A 23,817-nucleotide genomic window follows, 5' to 3' on the forward strand; every position below is an offset into this window, starting at 1 on the left:
TGAGTGAAGTGGTGTAAGTGTGTGAGTGTAGTGTAGTGGTGTGAGTGTGTGAGTGTAGTGGTGTGAGGGTGTGAGTGTAGTGGTGTGAGTGTGAGAGTGTAGTGGTGTGAGTGTGAGAGTGTAGTGATGTGAGTGTGAGAGTGTAGTAGTGTGAGTGTGAGGGTGTAGTGGTGTAAGTGTGAGAGTGTAGTGGTGTGAGTGTGAGAGTGTAGTGGTGTGAGGGTGTGAGTGTAGTGGTGTGAGTGTGAGAGTGTAGTGGTGTGAGGTTTTGAGTGTGTGAGTGTAGTGGTGTTAGAGTGTGAATGTAATGGTGTGAGAATGTAAGTGTTGGATTGTAGTTGTGTGAGTGTGAGAGTGAAGTGGTGTGAGGATGTGTAAGTGTAGTGGTGTGAGGGTGTGAGAGTGTAGTGATGTGAGTGTGTAAGCGTAGTGGTGTGAGGGTGTGAGAGTGTAGTGATGTTAGAGTGTGAGTGTAATGGTGTGAGTATGTAAGTGTGGGATTGTAGTTGTGTGAGTGTGTAAGTGTAGTGGTGTGAGGGTGTGAGAGTGTAGTGATGTGAGTGTAGTGGTGTGAGGGTGTGAATGTATGAGTGTAGTGGTGTGAAAGTGTGAGTGTATTGATGTGAGTGTGTGAGTGTAGTGGTGTGAGGGTGTGAGTGTAGTGGTGTGAGTGTATGATTGTAGTTGTGTAAGAGTGTAAGGGGAAGGGGGGGTTGCATGGCTGAAACGAGTTTGTGCGGAAATGTTCTGTGCCTAGAAGTGATTGGGTGCGCTGTGATTCTAATGGAACTCATGTCCCGACCATCTTTAAATGGAATCGCATAAAAATGTCACGGAAAAAAAAAAAAGAAGCCTTAAAAAAATGTACTCTGCACGCTAATGGGGGTGATCGCTTATAAAGGTGCCGCGTATCATCAATTCACCTACGCGACCAAAGACCGTGAGTGAGTGGAGGCAAGGAGGGTGCAGAATTCATGACAACATTCCGCGTGACGCCGCTGTTGTCAGGGCAATCAATGCCACGATACGACTCTTTAGACTTTAGATCTAATTCACGGTGCAGCCAGCCAGGAGTTAAATGTCATGTAAGACTGCCCCCACGACCTGCAGATCACTTAGTCGGAATGTTTCTCGCCCTAAATGTTCACGCTGAATTAGTCAAGGCTCCAGAAAGTACTGTTTTAGTCGTAGCAGTATTTAACTTGGCTTCCTGGATATACACCATGATGGAGATTCGTTCAAACGTTGGTATATCTGTATGCAATGTTAGTATATTTAATATTAGTATATTTAATGTTAGTATATTTGATGTTTGTATATTTAATGTTTGTATGGGCCTATTTAATGTTTGTATATTTAATGTTGGTACATTTAACGTTAGTATATTTAATGTTCGTATATTTAATTTTTGTATATTTAATGTTTGTATATTTTATGTTAGTATATTTAATATAACTATATTTAATGCTAGTATATTTAATGTTAGTATATTTAATGTTTGTATACGCCTATTTAATGTTTGTATATTTAATGTTTGTATAGGCCTATTTAATGTTTGTATATTTAATGTTGGTACATTTAACGTTAGTATATTTAATGTTTGTATATTTAAGTATATTTAATGTTTTTATATTTAATGCTAGTATAATAACGTTAGTATATTTAATGTTCGTATATTTAATTTGTGTATATTTAATGTTTGTATATTTTATGTTGGTATATTTAACGTTAGTATATTTAATGTTTGTATATTTAATGTTTTTATATTAAATGTTTTTATATTTAATGTTAGTATATTAATGTTAGTATATTAATTTTTGTATATTTCATGTTAGTATATTTAATGTTTGTTTATTTAATGTTTGTATATTTCATGTTAGTATATTTAATGTTTGTTTATTTAATGTTAGTATATTTAACGTTAGTATATTGAAGATATCTGTGTAAAACTTACCGATTTGTTTCTTTATGAATTGATATCAATATATTGGAAGATTGTTCTAATTGGATTTTCTCGTTACTTTGTGTACACAGTGCACCGATTTTTGTTTATCTATATTATCGCCAGTGGGGATTTGATGCAACAATGTTCACAGCACTTCTAATTGTGCACACGTGTGTGAATCAACATTCACAGCACTTCTAATTGTGCACACTTGTGTGAATCAACATTCACAGTACTTCTAATTGTGCATACCGTTGTGAATCAACATTCACAGTATTTCTAATTGTGCACACGTGTGTGAATCAACATTCACAGCACTTCTAATTGTGCATACCGTTGTGAATCAACATTCACAGCACTTCTAATTGTGCATACCATTGTGGATCAACATTCACAGCACTTCTTATTGTACACACGTGTGTGAATCAACATTCAGAGCACTTCTAATTGTGCACACGTGTGTGAATCAACATTCACAGCACTTGTAATTGTGCACACGTGTGTGAATCAACATTTACAGCACTTCTAATTGTGCATACGTGTGTGAATCAACATTCACAGCACTTCTAATTGTGCACACGTGTGTGAATCAACATTCACAGCACTTCTAATTGTGCACACGTGTGTGAATCAACATTCACAGTACTTGTAATTGTGCATACCGTTGTGAATCAACATTCACAGTACTTCTAATTGTGCATACCGTTGTGAATCAACATTCACAGCACTTCTAATTGTGCACACGTGTGTGGATTTAACTTTCATTCAAAATCTGAATTTGTGTTAGTTTCTCTTTATTGAATGTTTGAGAGCCTCCGACTGTATTTAGATACTTGTTCTATTATCAATTAGGATGTCAAATAACACGGCTGTTTAAGTTACAACTCCATTGTATTGACCAGACAAAAAAAGTTAAAAAAACTAACAGGAGATTATAAAACACACTAATAACATACTTGAGAAAAACATGCGAGCATGTGAACATACTGAACAGTAGGACAAGGAGACAACAAGTAAACAAACAAACACACAACATACATACACATAAATACACATAAATGTAACAATACTTATATACCATTTAAATAACATGAACATTTTGTTCAATTTAGGAGCACTTTAATTAACACAAGAGTAGCGTAAGATGAGGAAGATTCTTACTTATATTCTCATTTACAAGATAAAGCCATTACAGTCAATCCTTTGTCATTCGAAAGCATGTGTCTTTGAATCTGAGCTAAGATCAAAGTGGAGACGTCTATTACAGAAGTGATATATTTTCATCCAATATCTTATTTAGAAAACATTTTATATCGAAAAATTAATTCAGGCAAGTAAATTAAAAATAATAATATAAAAGGGTTTACTGGCAGTTTCTGGTGAATTACATACTTAAAGGTCATATTTTTCAAATAGTTTATTACTATTGTTCTACTTTTTTCTGTATTCTGAGCTTAAGACGTCTAAACGCTTCTAAAAAGGGATTGGTCGAGTCGATTTTGAAGCGTTTTCTTGAATAATAGCGCACTATTGACTGGCCAATACTATTATGCGAGGGATATACAACAGAAGAATTCCCTATATTCTGATATGAAAAATGGCAATAATGATCACGTGAGCAAAGACATGTACAAATGCCTTCTCCAAACGTCTGGCGTCGGTATTGATTTAGACGATTTTCTCTAAAAATGTATACATTTGACAAAAATCCTTATTGAAACGACATGTCTTATTTTAAATGTTTTAATTTTTGAAACAATGGTAATAATCTAATTTTAATTGATTAACACTCTCAAAACATGGATTGATTACTAAAATGAAATTTATTTTTACTTTTTTGGCTTGAAAAAAAAATTATTAACCAGATCCTCCCTTTTTTATATTGCACTCATAGTTTGAGAAATGCAGTAGTAATGAATGTCCAGGGCCGGCCCTAACTCTGCCTGGCCCTAGGCGAAAAGTATTAGGCGGGGCCCAGTCTGGGTAGGGATAAGCATAATGTCAAAATTAAGATTTTGTGTTAGAAAATACATTCGTCTTTGCAATACATTTCAATTAAATTAAAGCTGACAATGCCCCTTTTTTATCTCTCGTTGGATCGGCATATATAATGACAATTTTGTCTAATTTTCAGGAGATTTTTATGAGTTCTCAGTAGTTTTTAATCATTTCAAAATATTTCCAGGACTTTTTCGTATATTTCGCAATTTCAAGAGATTTCCAGGAGGCCACAGAAACCCTGTTTTTATATATGTTATAACTGTCAAATTTAATCATTTACACCTAGAATTAACGCAGGGGCCTATGAAAATGCGGGGCCCACTGCGGTTGCATAGGTTGCAGTGGCCTAAGGCCGGCCCTGTAGATGACTATTTGTTAGAAATGTTTCTGACCTTTTTTTAAAAATTTTGTATCTTAAGAAAACTATCTTATAAAAAAAAAGCTAGATTTTTTATGAATGCAGTCTGTAAAGTTAAGGAAGTCTTGGTAGACTTTGTATAAAAATATAAATAAAAAATTGAGTGCACTTTTTACAGAGCTTGTATCTACTCACTCTATCTGTATATCAGTCTACCGTTTGTCTGGTAAAAAATGTGTACACGTTATTTCTCCCACACCCATTCTCGGATCAAGTTGAAACTTTTCACAAATATACATTGACATAGACAAGACATGAATCAATAAGAAAGAATTAACCGATTAGAGAATTAATTACTAGCAATTAAATACAGGTAGTCCTCGACTTACGGCGGTGTTCCGTTCCTACGCGGCGTCGTAAACCGAATTTCGACGTAAGTAGGATCATACATTCATACAGAGTACTGTACTGTAGCATAATAACAGTACTTTACTGTACTACAAACACATAGCCTATCCATACACCTATTCTAATACATAATTATCAATAAAAACAGTAAAATATTGTGCAGAAAAGTAATTTTAATAATGAAATACTGTACTGTACTAAACAGTACTGTAAGTGCTGTAACAGTAATAAACAGTGTACTGTAATAAACAAAAATAACAATGCCAAAGAGAGAACAAGCTTATTGGGAGGGAGCTACAGAACTTGCTGGAGATACTGGGACAGGTGAGTCAAGAGGGGCAGGTGAGGTAGAGGGTACAAGTACAGGATCTGTTGGAGGCTCTGCTGCAGGTTCTGTTGCAGGCCTGTCTCCCTTCTTGAAGTACTGCTGCAGGTTACTTTGGAAGGAGACCATCTTCTTCTCCTCCAATATCTCCTTGTAACACCTAAGGGAAACCATGACTCCTCTGGCAACCCTAGTGTACCTCTCCATGTTGGGATCCTCAGCCTCAAACCTTGACAACCCTTCCTCTATCAGGGCAAAACCTCCTGCCAAGCCCTGCCTAAGTCGGACTGAGCCGTCGTAAACAGCGTCGTAACCATGAAACGACGTAAGTCGAGACCGTCGTAACCCGAGGACTACCTGTATTTTGTTTAATAGCAACAAGGGAAACTAATACTTCAATATTCACTGATATGACGAAACTTGTTGGGTTTATTCCCCTAAAATAATTGTTAATGCTATTTCTCCCTCACGCATTCTCCGATGAAGTCAATCTTCAAACAATTATTTATTCTACCTAATAAAACATGAGTTAATAAACAAAAATACTAAATTAGTTAGTCAATTAATTATTGGTAATTCATTATTTTTTAAAATATGGAATAAGTGAAATAAGTTGCAAATTATTGGTAGATATAGTTTTAAGGACAGGGTTTTTCGCAAATGTTCAAAGTTCTTTTGTTTGTAGCACAAAATAGTTGCAATAGAAAGGAAACCGAGGATTTAAACTCTATGACTTCAACGTATTGAAAAAAAAATAGGCGATAATAATAGCGGTAATAATGAGATTTGATACCAAAAAAAAATGGGCGACTAAGTAGCGGTAATAATGAGATTTGATACAAAAAATATAGGCGACTAAGTAGCGGTAATAATGAGATTTGATACAAAAAATATAGGCGACTAAGTAGCGATAAAAATGAGATTTGATACAAAAAACAAATAGGCGACTAAGTAGCGGTAATAATGAGATTTGATACAAAAAATATAGGCGACTAAGTAGCGATAATAATGAGATTTGATACAAAAATCAAATAGGCTACTAAGTAGCGGTAATAATGAGATTTGATACAAAAAATATAGGTGACTAAGTAGCGATAATAATGAGATTTGATACAAAAAACAAATAGGCGACTAAGTAGCGGCAATAATGAGATTTGATACAAAAATCAAATAGGCGACTAAGTAACGGTAATAATGAGATTTGATACAAAAAACAAATAGGCGACTAAGTAGCGGTAATAATGAGATTGATACAAAAAACAAATAGGCGACTAACTAGCGGTGATATTGAGATTTGATACAAAGAACAAATAGGCGACGAACTAGCGGTGATATTGAGATTTGATACAAAAAAACAAATAGGCGACGAACTAGCGGTGATATTGAGATTTGATACAAAAAAACAAATAGGCGACGAACTAGCGGTGATATTGAGATTTGATACAAAAAAACAAATAGGCGACGAACTAGTGGTGATTTTGAGATTTGATACAAAAAACAAATACAAAACACTGAATGGTGTTGAAACTTTAGCTCAATTCTTCATTTTAGTTGGCATCAGTAGAGTTCAAGTTTAGGTCCTTGGCATTGTGTAGTGGATCGTGAAAATCTTCAATAAAGTGCAGACGAACTTTCGGGTGAGCAGATACACAGTGTGTAGTCTTGCATGGTGATTGTAAAGTAATCACAACTCATGATTTCAGAAGACATTTATTAGAAGACTTTCGTAAATACGAATGTCGGTTGTTTTACTTTGTTTTGTCAATTAATTTTTTTGATGTCACATCTTCAGATGTTTCAATTAAGTTTTTGATGTCACATCTTCAGAGTGAGTAAAAACTGTCTATTGCTTCAATTAAGTTTTTGATGTCACTTCTTCAGAGAGAGCAAAGACTGTCTATTTCTTCAATTAAGTTTTTGATGTCACATCTTCAGAGAGAGTAAAGACTGTCTATTGCTTCAATTAAGTTTTAGATGTCACAGCTTCAGAGAGAGTAAAGACTGTCTATTGCTTCAATTAAGTTTTTGATGTTACTGTTTCAGAGAGAATGAACAATGCCATTCATGATGGACGACGATGACATGTACATCTCCATGCCACTGGTCATCGGTATTTACATCGCCATCATCGCCTTCTGCCTGCTGGGGAATCTGGCAGTCATAGTCATTGTGGTGGCCAGACCAGGTAGGACTAGTTCTGTTTTCTTCAACGTCTTCTGACCAATCCTAAACATCCGGTCACTAAAAGCCCCACCAACTATTCTCATTTCATTTCTTGATGTTCCAAGCATGAACTGATGGGCGATGAGCAAAGTAAACGTAATTTGTAATAACAATTAATATTTACACATCTAGCCAGGGGCGGACTGGCTAGATGAGCATTTGGGCAAATGTCCGATGGGCCGATAATTAAATGGGCCGGGAGGCAGGGCCGGTCCTACAGATTGCGGGGCCCTATGCGAAACGGATTGCGCGGGGCCTATTCTGGCTTGTGCGAAGAGCAATAAGTGAAAAGATTTTGTATTAGAAAATAAATTCGTCTTTGCATTTTATTCCTACTTTAAGTACAAAATCCCTGACAAATTAACATTAGTTTTCCAACAAAAAGCCGATAAACATTCAGATCTGTCTTTCAGATTTACTATCGACTAGCAAAATATCGCTTTTGTTTAAGAGGTCGAGAGACCAGTGACTATTAAAATTCGCCTTATTATTTTGTTTTTATTAAACGAAAGCTGACAATACCGTTTTTTTTTATCGCGAGTAAGATTGGCGTTGTCCATATTGAATGACACCCCGAAATAATTTAGTCTGTTTTTAAGGAGAAAGAAATGGATGGTATAGAAATGCCAAGGGTCGATTTTGACACCCAGTCTGTCCCTAAAGGTTGTGGTATATGAAAGAAGGTTTTGGTGCTGCCTATAGGCGCTCAGCAAACGCAACTCTCCTGGAGTCGGATCGTTCCTTTGGAACACATCAGCAACTTTGAGAGCAGGGGAGGGTGACAACCTTCTGGTCATAGTTGATGCCCAGGTTTCTAAGCACCGAATGGAAAGGGATTAAACAATCGATTAGTTAAAACTGACCGAAAGAAAAAAGTTTTTTTTTTGTTTTTTGTTTTTTCAGTGCTTCATACCTCTACCAGTTACTTCCTGATCTCTCTCTCCGTCGCTGACCTCTTCGTGGGCGGGGTCGTGGTGTCCCTGACATTGGCGCACAAATTGAATCTTCATTACGCTTCAGGTAACACAATAAATTGTTTCTTCGTTGTTGGGACAGAAGTGAAATAAAAATGTCTGGAAGCGGACGATTGAAAATTGATAGGAGACTGGACGTTTTGAGGTTGAGAGATGGTTTGGTGGTGAAATTAAAAGCTGAGACATGATTTAAAATCAAAATTACGTATCATTCTCAGCTCCTTGGGGATCCGATCATTTTGTTGCTGGGAAACAAAATGGCAACGGAAAATGGTCGTTGGAAACTAGACAAGGGAAATTTGGCACATTTGGATTAAACGTATGTGCCCTTTTTTCTCGGTGGCCAAATATTTTCTGATGGCCATTTACTATTTTACTCGTGCTTCTATTTCCCATAGTCCAAATAACTGAAGGTCCCAACGTTCAAACTTCGTCCAGGCTCATACTTTTAGAGTTAGACAAACTTCGAGTTTTTTTTTGTTAGTTTGCTTTCAGTTATTACCCCATCAAATTACAGGAAGTAACTTTTTGTTTCTCTTTCTTATTCTCTCTCTATTTCTTTCTCTGTCTCTGTCTCTCTCTCTGTCCTCTGTCACTCTATTTCTCTGTCTCTGTCTCTCTCTATTTTTCTTAGTCACTGTCTTCCTGTCTCTCTCTCTGTCTCCGTGTGTATGTGTGTCTCTCTCTCTGTGTCTCTCTCTGTCTCTATGTATCTCTTTGTCTCTCTTTGTCTCTGTCTTTCTCTGTGTCTGTCTCTGTGTCTGTCTCTGTGTCTGTGTCTGTCTCTGTGTCTGTCTCTGTGTCTGTCTCTGTCTCTGTGTCTTTCTCTGTGTCTCTATCTCTCTTTTCTCTGTGTGTGTCTCTCTGCGTCTCTGTGTATGTGTGTGTATGTGTCTCTCTCTGTGTCTTTCTCTCTGTCTCTATCATGTCCTTGAACACCTGGACTCAGAACTAAAAATGTATTCAAGTTGAGAGGTAATGCCTGTTCAACTTTAGGTCATCAAAAAGACTTGATTAAAACACAGCTTATATAAGGGAACGAACAAGGCTGGCTGCCTGGTCGTGCGGTTTGCGCGCTGGACTGTCGTTCAGATTTATCGATGGTCCCGGGTTCAAACCCTGCCCGCTCCCATCCCCCGTCGTCTTGCGGGAGGTTTGGACTAGGATGTAACTATCTTCAACTCTGAAGGAACATCCGAAACATGTAAAACATTTTACAAACAAACATTTTTACGCCATCATTTCCATATCTCAAAATTCACGTCACATGTCAGTACGACGTGAAACGAGCTATTGGTCTAACCTGCCTACAGGTTCTGACGTTGTAGGTCAGTGCTCAGGCCTTCTATAAAGAATGGTCTCAGTGTAACCCCCTACGCGTTTTCCTTTAAATTTATTCGAGCTGGACTTTGACTAATTGGACAAAACAAAATATAGCACAACGCAAAGGTTCCTCTGGGAACTAACATCCATACACGTTGAGTTGTTCTAACAGAATGCAGATCTGGATCTAACTCTAGTAATGTGAAGGTACTACTCAGGAAGACGTTTTATTAGTCATGTGAAGGTACTACTCAGGAAGACGTTTTATTAGTCATGTGAAGGTACTACTCAGGAAGACGTTTTATTAGTCATGTGAAGGTACTACTCAGGAAGACGTTTTATTAAGTTCTTACTAAATCTATTTTTTTTTCACAAGCTTTTCTTGTTGTTTCAAGTAGACAAATAAATATTTCATTAGTTTTGTAAAGTTTGATCTGTATCCCCAGGATTTGGTCGACTTGCATGTGTAGTGCCACCGTACCTTGAACTGACCTGCATCACTGCCAGTGTCTACTCTCTTCTTTGTGTCAGTATTGACAGGTGTGGTAGCAGTAGAAACATTGCTTTAATAGCGGCTAATCAACTCAACTGTCTTTCCCATGCTATTTCTGTCCATATCAATTTAATATGTTTTTTTTCTTTATTGAATGATTACTTCAGCCTTCCTACATGTGAAGTGTTTCTCTCTTTCTCTCTCTCTTTCTTTCTTTCTCTCTCTCACTCGTTTTTTTTCTCTCTTTCTTTCTTTCTCTCTCTCTTTCTTTCTTTCTTTCTCTTTTTCTCTCCCTCTCTTTTTCTCTCTTTCTTTCTCTCTCTTTTTCTCTCCCTTTCTTTCTCTCTCTTTCTTTCTCTCTCTCTTTTTCCCTTTCTCTCTTTCTTTCTTACACAGTTTTTGTTTACAGACATTTGAATTATATTGACACAATCATAATTTCAATTTTTTATTTCCTTTTACCAACTTCCAATTAGGCAGCATCAAGAATTTCGAGCATTTCAAAAGTCATTGTGACCTTTCAAACATGAAGTTTAGATTAAAGACTGTGTCACGTGTCAACTGAGCATAATATATATATATATGTATATTCCTTTCTATCTACCTACCTACCTATATCTATCTATCTATCTATCTATCTATATATATATATATATATATATATATATATATATCGATCTATATATTTATCTATCTATTTATTTATTTGCTTATCAATCAAAGTAAAAAAAAAACTATTTAAAAAAATAATTTAGCAAACTTAAAGAAAGGAAGGAACAAGTTTTATTATGAACGAAAAGAACAATGGAACTAGAGACTTACATCCATCAGGACACAGAGATCAGTTTCTTATTTCTATCTTCAACACACAACATGGGCCTAATCGCTCACTGCTCACCACAACATTCCATCTATAATAATCTATATCCAGTCTTGAACAGTGCTCTATTGAGCACCGTAAACTTCGGCGCAAACGCAGTCATTACAATATGTTTAGTTTACACGTGAAGCTTGCAGATGTGTGAACTCTTTACACATTGTTTCATGTAGGTCACTGGTTCTCACCTTTTATATCGCCCTGAGGGTCGATTAAATCTCCGACGCACGGGCAGTGTCCTATGAAAACAGTCCTAAGTAGTTACATTATGCCTTTGTGGGCAAACGTTTAGAGGGGCCAGATAGCAACGCGTCAGAGGCCGAATTTTGCCCACGGGTCGTTGTTTAGGGATATATGAGGGCTGTCCATGACTATGTCTCGATCTTTATAGCCACCTGTTTATTCCATGATTCTATCGCCAACACTCCATTCTTTAATCCCCGATAACGTCAGTGTATTCCACAGTCACACCTCCTTGATATATTCCACAGATACCGAGCTATCGTCCTGGCCAGAAAGCCTGCAAGGGACGGCCTCATCATTCTAAGCTTCGCCATGGTATGGGTTGGGTCACTCTTGTACGCTGCCAAGGTCTTCCTCCAAGACTACTTGACAGTCAACAGCGGCGACCCAATCAGTGCATCGGACACAACCCCTGCTTTTCAGACAGCAGAAACAGCAAGCGGCAGTGCATCCAACACAACATCACCTTATGTCAAAGCAGAGACAACAAGCGGTGGCCCTGAAGACTTGTATTCACTGGACACGTCTTTCTGCAGTCTTCTTGTGGAGGAAGACACGGCTGATTTACCGTTTAGGTCATTGGTCACTTTTAGACCTCTCTCTGTCTCTCTTTCTCTATCTCGTTCTAAATACAGATAGATAGATAGATAGATAGATCATTTTAAATATGGTTAAGTATGTTGATATACGGCGCTTTCACGGCTTTCAGGTGTGTATTTAATCATTCAGTGTAAGCTAGACAGTGGGTTTTGAATTTCTGCATAAGTGTATTCTACAAATTGAACAATGAAAAGAGAAAGAGACAGACTGACAGACAGACAGACAGACATGCAAAGTAGAAAGAATGAGTAAATGGCAGTGATAGGCAGAGATAGACAGTGATAATATATATTTTGATAGACAGAGATAGACAGAGATAGACACAGAAGACAGAGATAGACAGAGATATATTTTTTAAATGATTTTTTATTTGTCTTTATTGCTTATTTCCTTGTTCTTTCTAGAATAGCTGATCTCGTAGTCCTTTTGATCATTCCTGTGGTCATCATGACCTTCATCCTGCTCCAGATACGCCAGCGACTCTGGGGCTCCAACATTGGGGTCACCACCAATGTCAGGAGGAAGAGGGCTGTCATTCGCTTCCTGGCATTTGACATCCTGATCTTTGTCTTGTGTTGGCTTCCCTTCTACACGACTGACGTCATCTCTGACACTGTCAAAATCGTTTCCGGTGAGCCTTTTTTTCACCCCCTGATTGGCAGCTCGTTCATAAACCAGATCACAACGGACTGCACATCAACTGTCAGGCATTGCATTTATTCACTGAAGAGTTGACCGATTAGCTATACAGATTTTGCTAAACAATACAGAAAAAAAAAAGATCTCCACTAACAAACGCAGATAAATTTTACCTTTATGAACAGAATCACATCCTAATGATTGTCCAGTATCTCAGATCTACTTTAAGCCACGCGGTTAAGATCATGCAAATAGCGTACTGTGAGTGGTAAGGTGATTAAGATCGATAAATCGGGCTGAAGGGCATGTCAGAGGCGTAGTGAGCAAAACGTGCTCCCGGGGAAGGTACTTATTGGCGCACCCCCACCCCCATTTTTCCTTTTTTTCAAAAACCATCACATAAAGATAAAAGCTTAGAAATAGATATATTAAATAATAATATAATACACATTACGTTCGAATATATGACCTAACTAAAATATCTGCAATAATTTCACTGCTACAAAATACTCGCCTGTTTTAAATGCTAAATGACCTAAAGAGGATTCGTGAACCTATATGATCAGTTTACATTACCTATTAGCAGGTATAGCTCTAAAGGTAGTCTATGAGATGTATCGTCAACAACAGTCCCCGTGAGACTTTATTGGTAATAACGAGCTCCCATGAGACTTGTAGCTAGATTTAGGTATTTTAGATCAACAGATCAGTGTTAAAGGTGTGCTGGTACATTGGTCCCTACTTGTACTGCCTAGGTTATAAAGTACCCATATTCATGTGCGTAGCCAGGGGGTGAGATTTTAATACTAAACTATCACTTGCCCCAGCACAACCAAGGGGGTTTTGAGTTTAAAATCCCCCTACCAGGGGTTTCGAGTTTTAAACACACTACCAAGGGTTTTTGCAGTTAAATCCCCCTCTTCTATAAAACAAAACAAACAAAAATCCCCAAATTCCAAGTGCACAGCTAAGGAAGATTTTGATTTTCAACCCCTCTCCAAAATTTACGATAAGCCTCCTCTTCAATATAAAAAAAGCAAACTGCACACTCAAAATTCTATGAGCGTAGCCAAAAGGGGTTTTGAGTTTACCCCTTCCTCTTCAGTAGGGTTTGCAGCTAAAAAAATACCTCTTCAATTAAAAAAAAAAGCAAATGACGCACTCAAAATATTATGAGCGTAGCTAAATGGGTTTTGACAGTTTTGAGTTTAAACCATCCTTCAGCAGGGTTTGAAGGTAAAATATACCTCTTCAATAATATAAAAAAAAAAGCAAATTACTCACTCTAAAATCTATGAGCGTAGCCAAAGGGGTTTTGGGTTTAAACCCCCCGCCAGTGAGGTTTGAAGCTAAAAAATACATATTCAGTGTAAGAAAAAAAGCCAATTACGCACTCAAAATGCTCTGTTCAAGCATATTTTTCGGTTGATGTCAATGCTCTAACAATGTTGTTGTTTTTGTCCATTCAGATGAGTCTGAGAGAATAGATGAGAACGAGGCGTACAGCGTTCTACGTTTTAGCTTCATCGTGCTAGCGCTCAGCAACAGTTTCCTCAACCCACTTATCTACGCCTTCTTCAACAAGAACTTTTTGAACGAGGTCAGATTCATCCAGTCATTTTGAGTATGCTTGTGACGATATATATATGTTTGAGGCCAGTGGCGTCACTAGGGTGGGTGTCACCCGGTGCGGTAAGATCAGGGTGTCCCCATTTCCTCCCCCCCCCCCCCAGCTTTCCACTTATTCTTCCCAATTAAAAACTATCTTTGTTTAGTTCTTTTTTGCACAATTATACAGTTCGTTAGATTACTGTTACACAACGTTCAAATGAGTGTTAAAATGAGTATTGATTCTATTTTATTTCTCTGACATTTTATCGTTAATTATTACATATATTAACATCTGCGATTTTAAAATTAGAAACAAATTAAACATCAAGTGAACATGCTTTCCTAAGTAAACATTAAACAGCTCTTAGTGGAAACTTTTAACATTATAGTCACATATAGTGGTAGTTTCCTGAGGACGTCTAATTGAAAAAAAAAAGCAACTTTATGAAAAGTATATTGATCGGTGCTAAAACTTAAAAAGAAAATATTTTTTTAACATTTAAAAGTTTACAATAACTTAAGAAAATAAAAACTTAAATTTCCTATTTAGGATTTCAACTTTGAAAACTTAATAACTTTAAACTCAATATATTTTGCGACTTCGTTTTCAATGGACAAACTTTTGGCTTGATTTGACATTCATTTTTCAAAAGCTATTAATAGTTGTTAATTAACTTTAGTTTTGAAAAGCTTCTGTTCACATGACGCCACGTAGACATGTATGTGCCAAGAAACAGTTCAAGATTTAAATCAAAGGCTGGTAGAGATTCGTTGACGTCCTTCCAAACTTTGCTGTATTCTAGTTTTGGTATTTCTGTTCACACATATCTTGTCGTCTGGCCCAGTACAAAAGAGTTTGATGCACTCAGTATGAACCTCTTGTTCTCTAATTGAATAGTGAATCCGGCATCTTAAGATTTCTCTCCTGATATTTTCATATTGTTAAAACGTATTTTTCTGTTGCAACTACATGCTAGTTTGATTGAACAAAAGTGATCTCAATAACATTTTGAGCTAGTCGCGCATTTCGTAGAGTAAATGTTGAAGTGCTCTAGCCACCACTTCGCCAAGAATTAACACTTTAATTTGAAGGTATTCTTGTGTTGTGTTGACTTTTTCCTCAGTACATCTGCCAACAAGAAAGTCAAGCAATGAAAGGTTTGCATGTATTCACAGTGAGCTGGCAACAATCTTTTCGCTGCTCCTCTAGTGTTTGTATTTTCAGAGCGACCGCAAAGATTTTCACCGTCACACTTTCATAAACTCGTTCTTTCATGGCTCTGCCAGCCACACGATGAGCACACCAGATTGAGGCTGTATGTGATGACGTATTTAGTGTGTCAGATGGCTGTGATGCCTCTTGATGTTAGGTTGAGATTGTGTTGATCAGACAATGCGTTTTAGATGCTATAATTTTGTATTGATTTCTCCTTTTAAACAAATGACTGAACACCTAAACAATATCGTGATGCCGGAGATACAAATGTAAAGTATAACTTTAAAATAACAGAGACTATCATACAATAAATACAAAGCTTTAATTCTGGCACAAGGAACCAGTTTCATAATATACACACCGTACTACTGTACAATATGATTTAATTAAACAAATTTACTGTCGTCGTTCTAGCCCCAACTGAATCTATCCGTCCTTTTAATACCTTTTTTACTTCCTACGGTTCTCCGCATTTGGAAACAACCGATCTTCTATTTCACGCGCTGAATTTTATAGTTTTCTATTATCTCGCTGTCTTAACCTTCCGATGCAAACATTCAACCAATGAAATTTGTTATTCTAAATGGCCTTGCGCTGCAGGAATACAATCTAAAATTAAATTTAATGCAACAGCTGCTTTATGTTAAGTGGCATGCTTTATAAATTAAATAACAGATGAGATGATTTTAAATGCATACATTGTATTCGGTGCACACCACTTATAAGGGAGGTAAATATGAAATCAATGGGTGTAGCAAATTATCTTGAGCTAGTTCCCTTTGACTATGTTTCTTTAGATATTTGTCCAAATGCAAACAAGTTAAATGTAGATAAACTTAAAGGTTTAGACTGAGTAGCTCGTTAATGAATGGAGCTTCAGTCTGACATATCAGAGCTGCAGCATACATATTGGCAGAGTTTGACTAGATTGACACTAGACGTCTACAATTTATAAGATAATATTCAGCGCAAGGAAGACGTAAGGCCTAGGACATGATTTTCTCTTAACGTCATCCTTACTGTTGTTCCGACAAATCAGTTCCGGAAAAACAAGAAAAAGACAACATCTCAATCTATATAAAAGTGTTATATACGATATCTGTTAAAGCCGTTTTATGTAGGATAAAAGGGCCAAGTATTTCCCACCAAAGGGCCTTAATGATCCAACTAACAACTTTTCAAAGTGTCTATGTAAGTTTAATAGGTCTTTAAAACACTAAGTAACCTTGTTCCGACATAGATCTCAAAAAATATTCTTGTATTATCGCATGAGTTACTTAAGAAAATGACATTGTCAGTTCTTTCTACTATTCAAAAGTCTGCTAGCTCTAATTCCTATTTTTTCTGGATTTTATTTTCTTACATTCTCAGGTCCGACTCATGATGTCCAAGAACAGGTTCTGCCACTGCTTCCTAAACAAAGTGGGGCCTGTCACTACGGAAGATACGCAAGCAAGCGCCGTCCCTGACGTGAAGACTCTAGGGGTCACGTGACTACAGTGTAGGTCATGAAAATAAAAAAGACCTAATCATCTCCCAATCTATTCAACGCGTACAGCGTACAAGAGAGATTATAATGAGCAACTTTTACAAACAGCGATTATCCCCTGACCTCTGACCCTGAGCAAGGTCAAGTTCGTGTGGTGACATTAATCACAGTGTTTTCCGCACCCAGTGAAGGGGATGGTCGAGATCTCCAACAATCTCTGCTGCTTGTGTACTGGCTCTGTTTCCAACAATCTCTGCTGCTTGTGTACTGGCTCTGTTTCCAACAATCTCTGCTGCTTGTGTACTGGCTCTGTTTCCAACAATCTCTGCTGCTTGTGTACTGGCTCTGTTTCCAACAATCTCGGCTGCTTGTGTACTGGCTCTGTTTAGTCCATTTCCAGGACTACAATGGAGATTTGGCTCATGATGGCCTTCTAAGCACTGTCAAAAAACTAAAGTTAATGACTGTACGGCCGTATAATGAGATCCTTAGGGCTCGCAAAGACTTTCCTGCAGGGAACAGTAGCTGGGAAAAGAAAAAGAGAGACAGAGGACGCAATGGAAGAACAACATTTAAGGAACGGACGGTCCTGTCTATGAAAGAGACTTGAATCTTGTCAATAGAAGAGAGAAATAGAGAGATAGACGGTCGACCATTGGATCAACAGACTGATGGACACAGGCAAAGGTGAACACAGGTCAACTCTATGTGTTTCATTTTAAGCAACCGTTAAAACCAGACTACAGGTCAGTCAGTCAGTCAGTCAGTCAGTCATGGTCACTGATTGAGATACGTGATTGACACGGCTTCATAGATGAAACCCAGCTTGTAGTCGCACTCTTGTGGTAAGTGAGATCGCAGCCAGGAATCTATTTCATCGAAAAGCCACACATAAAAATACTTTCATAATAATATTTAATATCTAAAATTGTATATAAATTGTGTAAATAAATATTTGTTAAAAAGTTCCATACAAAGAAAAAGAACAAAATAATTTTTTTAAAATAATACAAAATGGCAATATTTCAGTACATTATATTTTACAAAGAATGCATGATCGAGAGATATACTAGAAAACTAGATGAAATGAAATCAAGTCCATCTTTCTATTATAGGCATATTGACAGCTGTCTTACAGGCTAAGATATATACAGTGTAAAGTTACTGAAACTTCCGTAATAGAATAACTCTCCCCCCCCCCCATTCAATCATAGTCTCAGTCACAACGATTGACTTCTACTTCAACAAATCTACCAATTAAACCAACTGGACTATGCGATCTCTCTTCTGACGATCGACTGAAAAGCAGTTTGTAAATAATATGTCGAATGTCTAGGAGTCTGAAGATAAAGAAAGAGTGCCCTGTTGTAAGAGACTACCCATTGCGACAGCGACAAAGATGTATTATTTAAGAGAAATTTAAAGAAATAATCAATGAGCGTAGCGTGACAGAAAAACCTGTTCTATAACACAGATTCATTGATCTTAAATGTCTACACAGTATTATATGCGGACACATACACATCATGGCGCAAAGAAAATTTAAATGACTTTCAATCGGAGGAAACAAATGTTAGGTTATTTACTTAAAACAATACCGGGTTTCCCTGTTTAGAAAACAATTGGTACACGATTTTATATTTATAGGCCCTATATATAGTTTTAATTTAATTTTACGACCGTTGTAAAGTAAGATGTTTTCGAGGTATTGATAGGATGCACCTTCTATATACTACGGTAAAAATTTCATTGCGCAGATTAATTATTCTGAAATCCAGCAAATTTGTATTTCGCAAATTAATTGCACTCCCTTAAAGACTCTGCCACTACTTCTTAAATAGCATTTGGTTGAGCGCCTTTTTAAACACAATCTGAACTTATTATACTTAGACATAAATGAAGATGACATAAATGAAAAAGAAAGAAGAATAAGATTTCAGAGAAGATCGCTTCCTCGGGAGAACTCCACAATAAAAATCGACCCCCCGCAAGTGTAGCCAAGACAAAGCCTTCCAGCGTCTTTCTTACTTTGAAGTCAAGTTCAATGGGGTCAAGGTCGATGTGATCAAATTTGGCTTCGTGACATTCAACGTCAAGCACCCGCTCAACAGTTTCCTCTTGGACAATTCTGCGGATTGCTTGACACCCAGAGCAGGCATATTTCTGACCAACGAAATGAAAGTATATTTAAATGAAATGAAGTTTAATCTAGTAATAATTAAAACAAGAAGAAGGATCTGCCCGACAATGGCTCCAAAGTATAATACATCAACACCCAGTGGCGTAGCTATTGATTTGAGGGCCCGGAGGGCTTAGCCTCTTTAGGGCTTTAGGGGACCCTGCAATTTGACATCATGACATTATGCACATTATGCACTTAATAAATAACATGGCAGTGGCTAAATATTTAATGTATAACGAAAATGCCACACTCATTTGCTCGAAGGGGCCCGGGAGGACTTTGAAATTTGGACCTCCCACTTCCCGAGCCACGCCGCTGTCAACATCCGGCCTTGACACGTCCCCTTATTATAAATTGTCGCCACAAAATATTCTCGAACCAACCCAATATCTACTCTACCTGGATAGACCTATTTACACTAATGAGACGGTGGATTTTCATCAATCAGATTTAGCCTTTAGGGACTAAAAATAACATCTGCAATAGTCATCGACATCGCAGTACTACCGTACAATATTAAACGAAAAACTAACAGAGAAAAAAAAATGTCCAAATTCAAAAAGCTCAGCGAAGAGATAAAGCCGCAATGGAAGCAATACACGGTATTTTGTTATATCAACCGAGGAGATAATAGAAACTGGCCCTACAGACACGCTCCAATCGGTCCTAATAGGATTCTTATTATCTGTAAAAGGACAATACTGCTGCAGACCTGCCGCATTATTAGAAAATTGCTCTGTGGACACTGTTGAGGACACTACAATACATTTTGTTTCCCTTTAACGAAGCTCGACCCTGGCAGTGCCAAAGAATGAAAATGAATTCATTCAGGGGCGGACTGGGTGTCAACATCGGCCCTAGCATTTCTATATGATCAGGCCCATAAACTGTATGGGGATCCAATCATAGGTTTACCTGTCCTCAAGTTCATTTTGTTAACTTTGATAATGTACACGTGCATATAATGAACACTATATCCTTATAAGTATTGTTTTTTTTTTTTTTGTAAAACAATAGGTACCGGTACTCATTGATGGATTGCCTAACTTAAAACTACTAATAAATTAATAATAAGCGTTAAAATACAAGAAAAGTAATAATTTTTTCCCCACATTGAAAAGGTGCCGGTATGTATTTTCTTAAATGTGTTAGATTAAATTTGTATGCCCTATTACACTGTAGAGTCTGTAAAAGATTTTTAAAAAATAAATACTCGCTCAAAGGGCCCCTTTTATAAGAGAATATTATAAAACCTTTAATAATTTAATACGTGCCTTACTGACATCCATGCGGCCCTTATCTTGTAAAATACAGACGTGACTACAAAAAAGAATATGATTACTGTGGTCCTGCCAGCAAACCGTTTATTGTCCGAATGCCCATATAGCCAGTCCGTCCACTGAATTCATTTCCATAGTAAGAATAGATGGAAGAACAATTAATCCATTGATAGGACTCAAAAGCTACAAATTCGCTTCGATGGGTCTACAATGTATAAATACTACTCAACTGGCGGCTGTATCAAACTCTTCTAGAGCACACATACAACGTCCTATTTGGTGAAGGGAGGTAGCCAACATTTTACTGGCTACATTCGCTACATCAATGCTGCTAGAAAAGTAAAATGCCTTACACTGCTCTGCGCTTGTACTCGGCCAGTTGCCTCTTGTCACTCCTCATCTGGGCAAGTAACTTCTCCAGCGCTTGTTCCTTGCTGTGGATTTCATACCTTGAAGCGTTCAGCTCCGCCAGAAGAGACTAAAAGAGATAATACTAGGATTTCAGACTCAGGCTGACGTGGGGGGGGGGGGGGCTGTGTCGTACGAAAAGCGGAGTGAGAAAGAGGAGTTAAAAAGAAGGGGTGTGTGTGTATATAGTGTATAGAAGTGTGTGTGTATATATATATATATATATATATATATATATATATATATATATATATATATATATATATGTTTCTGAATTTAATGAGCTAACTGGCTGAACTAGCAGAGAATTATTAATAACACGGTTTGGTTGTTGATATTTGAATTACTATTTTTTCTGTTTCTACATGTTCTATGTACATTCTATTTGTCCATTCTCTTCTCTCTATATTTTCTCTCTATACAATCTCTTTGCAAATGCTCTTTGTAAATTCTCTTTGTACATTCTCTCTATATTTTCTTTCTAAACATTCTCCATGCCTCCTCATTGTACATATTCTTTGTACAATCTCTTTATACATTATCTTAGTAATTCTTTCTGCACATTCTCTCTATACATTCTCTGTATACATTCTCTCTATAAACATTCTTTCTGTAAATTCTTTGTGTACATTCTCTCTATACATTCTCTCTGTACATTCTCTATATACATTCTCTCTGTACATTCTCTCTGTACATTCTCTCTATACATTCTCTCTATACATTCTCTATATACATTCTCTCTGTACATTCTCTCTGTACATTCTCTCTGTACATTCTCTCTATACATTCTGTAAAATCTCTGTGTACATTCTGTTTGTACATTTTCTCACTACTTTCTCTCTACACATTGTCTCTGTACATTCTCAGTGTATATTGTCTCTGTTTTGAGCTGTTTCATTTCGTCTGCAAACAAGAGCATCACCTTTATTTCCTTGTCTTTCTTAGCCAGAAGACTTTTAGTGGCCCTCAGCTCACCGTAGCACGCAACGCCAGGTCTTTTAGCCAGCAACAGTTTCAACTACAGAGTGGACGAACATAAAATAGTTGAAATCTTGAGTGACCATTCCATTAGTGAGATGGAGAGGGGGAGGGAAGTTTTTTTTTTTTATCTATGGAGGGTAATCTATAAATATATAACCCTTGATGACCTCAGGAATGACCAAAGGTGACCAATGTGTTTTAATCTGTTTAAAATGATCGAAATACAGACAACCCTGGAAAAGCAGTCCCTGGCACCTTATAGACCAGGAAGAGTGGTTTATTTTTATGTCTGTCCTTGAGATTACAATGCATCCCCCAAAATTTGAGATTACAGTGCATCCCCCAAAACATACATATTCGCCCCCTTTAAAGTTTGGGTTCATTGAACATTTTAATAATTTAAATATTGCAAAGGTCAGTAAAGTACTCATTAGATTCTGGCTGATTTATTTATTCATTATTTATTTAATTTTTCCATAAGAAGTCAGAATTTCAAAGACACGTACCCTTAAACAGTTATGACATTATAGATTATATACCGTAACTTTAAGATATATAAATACATAATGCAATTACTTTCCATCTCGAAAGAATTAAGTTTTTAACATGTTACATATTTTTTATTAGTTTTAAAATAGGTTTTTAAAATTTTGAATACCTCAAGAAGCGCTTTATTCCTGCGTTGTATAACATTGTCTCTCGAACTGATTTCTTTGTACTTTATAATCAGCATCTTTTGCAGTTTTTGAATCTTTTGAATCATTTCATACTCAGACAGTCTAGCTTGCTGTAACCAGAGTAGGCAAACATGAGGAATGATTTAATCTTGGAAAAATCTCCTACAATGAGCTACTGGATTAAGACATCAACAACAGGATAGCTAAGGCAGTGTGCTCTATGTAAGTGCTACAGAAAAGAGTGTGGGGCAATACCAGAGGCGACCTTAGCAGAGCGTGGGGCCCTGGCAAGTGTCATATGCGGGGCCCTGAGCCTCAAACACTGTAGGTTTTATTTTTGCTACTATATATAGTACCTTCCGTAGGTACAGTACAATTGACCTTTTCGCTAATTACATACTGCGTTGTAATTGTTCTGCATGAAAGACTGGCCTTAAAGGTTAATAAACGTAACGAATGGTTCAAAAACATATTGAAAAATCAACAAACTAGATAGTAATAATTTCTGCTAAGCTGGGGTCGGAAAGTAACTATTAAATACAGAGGAGAGACAGAACTCTTGTAATAACCAAATAGTCACTTAGATGGCAACACACAGAACTCGTGTAATAACCAAATAGTCGCTTAGATGGCAACACACAGAACTCGTGTAATAACCAAATAGTCACTTAGATGGCAACACACAGAACTCTTGTAATAACCAAATAGTCACTTAGATGGCAACACACAGAACTCGTGTAATAACCAAATAGTCGCTTAGATGGCAACACACAGAACTCGTGTAATAACCAAATAGTTGCTTAGATGGAAACAGACAGAACTCGTGTAATAACCAAATAGTCACTTAGATGGCAACACACAGAACTCGTGTAATAACCAAATAGTCGCTTAGATGGCAACACACAGAACTCGTGTAATAACCAAATAGTCGCTTAGATGGCAACACACAGAACTCGTGTAATAACCAAATAGTTGCTTAGATGGCAACACACAGAACTCGTGTAATAACCAAATAGTTGCTTAGATGGCAACACACAGAACTCGTGTAATAACCAAATAGTTGCTTAGATGGCAACACACAGAACTCGTGTAATAACCAAATAGTTGCTTAGATGGCAACACACAGAACTCGTGTAATAACCAAATAGTTGCTTAGATGGCAACACACAGAACTCGTGTAATAACCAAATAGTTGCTTAGATGGCAACACACAGAACTCGTGTAATAACCAAATAGTCACTTAGATGGCAACACACAGAACTCGTGTAATAACCAAATAGTCACTTAGATGGCAACACACAGAACTCGTGTAATAACCAAATAGTCGCTTAGATGGCAACACACAGAACTCGTGTAATAACCAAATAGTTGCTTAGATGGAAACAGACAGAACTCGTGTAATAACCAAATAGTCACTTAGATGGCAACACACAGAACTCGTGTAATAACCAAATAGTCGCTTAGATGGCAACACACAGAACTCGTGTAATAACCAAATAGTCGCTTAGATGGCAACACACAGAACTCGTGTAATAACCAAATAGTTGCTTAGATGGCAACACAC

General features: G+C 37.1%; 3 protein-coding genes across 3 annotated transcripts in view; 2 read left to right on the top strand and 1 right to left on the bottom strand.

The window, feature by feature from the left end:
* Positions 1-707: 707 nt before the first annotated feature.
* Positions 708-12,183, top strand: LOC129928570 (alpha-1A adrenergic receptor-like). The gene is made up of 6 exons (XM_056043225.1): positions 708-1,265; positions 7,081-7,222; positions 8,164-8,280; positions 10,004-10,097; positions 11,419-11,773; positions 12,175-12,183. Exons 2-6 carry the CDS (start codon positions 7,093-7,095, stop codon positions 12,181-12,183), a joined length of 705 nt encoding a protein of 234 aa, XP_055899200.1. The 5' UTR covers positions 708-1,265; positions 7,081-7,092.
* LOC129928598 (QRFP-like peptide receptor) lies at positions 12,169-17,583 on the top strand. Its single transcript, XM_056043320.1, has 3 exons — positions 12,169-12,401; positions 13,879-14,009; positions 16,608-17,583. Exons 1-3 carry the CDS (start codon positions 12,218-12,220, stop codon positions 16,728-16,730), a joined length of 438 nt encoding a protein of 145 aa, XP_055899295.1. The 5' UTR covers positions 12,169-12,217; the 3' UTR covers positions 16,731-17,583.
* Positions 17,584-17,623: 40 nt separating this feature from the next.
* Positions 17,624-23,817, bottom strand: part of LOC106072325 (paramyosin-like) — a 51,801-nt gene continuing 45,607 nt past the window's right edge. The window contains exons 21-24 of the mRNA XM_056043312.1: positions 22,235-22,363; positions 21,518-21,613; positions 20,541-20,665; positions 17,624-18,888 (exon numbers count right to left, since the gene is read on the bottom strand). Of these exons, the coding sequence (XP_055899287.1) occupies positions 18,750-18,888; positions 20,541-20,665; positions 21,518-21,613; positions 22,235-22,363 (489 nt within the window). The 3' untranslated portion in view covers positions 17,624-18,749. The remainder of the gene's footprint in view (positions 18,889-20,540; positions 20,666-21,517; positions 21,614-22,234; positions 22,364-23,817) is intronic.

This window comes from Biomphalaria glabrata, chromosome 10 (assembly GCF_947242115.1).
Source record: "Biomphalaria glabrata chromosome 10, xgBioGlab47.1, whole genome shotgun sequence".
Lineage (NCBI taxonomy): Eukaryota > Metazoa > Mollusca > Gastropoda > Planorbidae > Biomphalaria > Biomphalaria glabrata.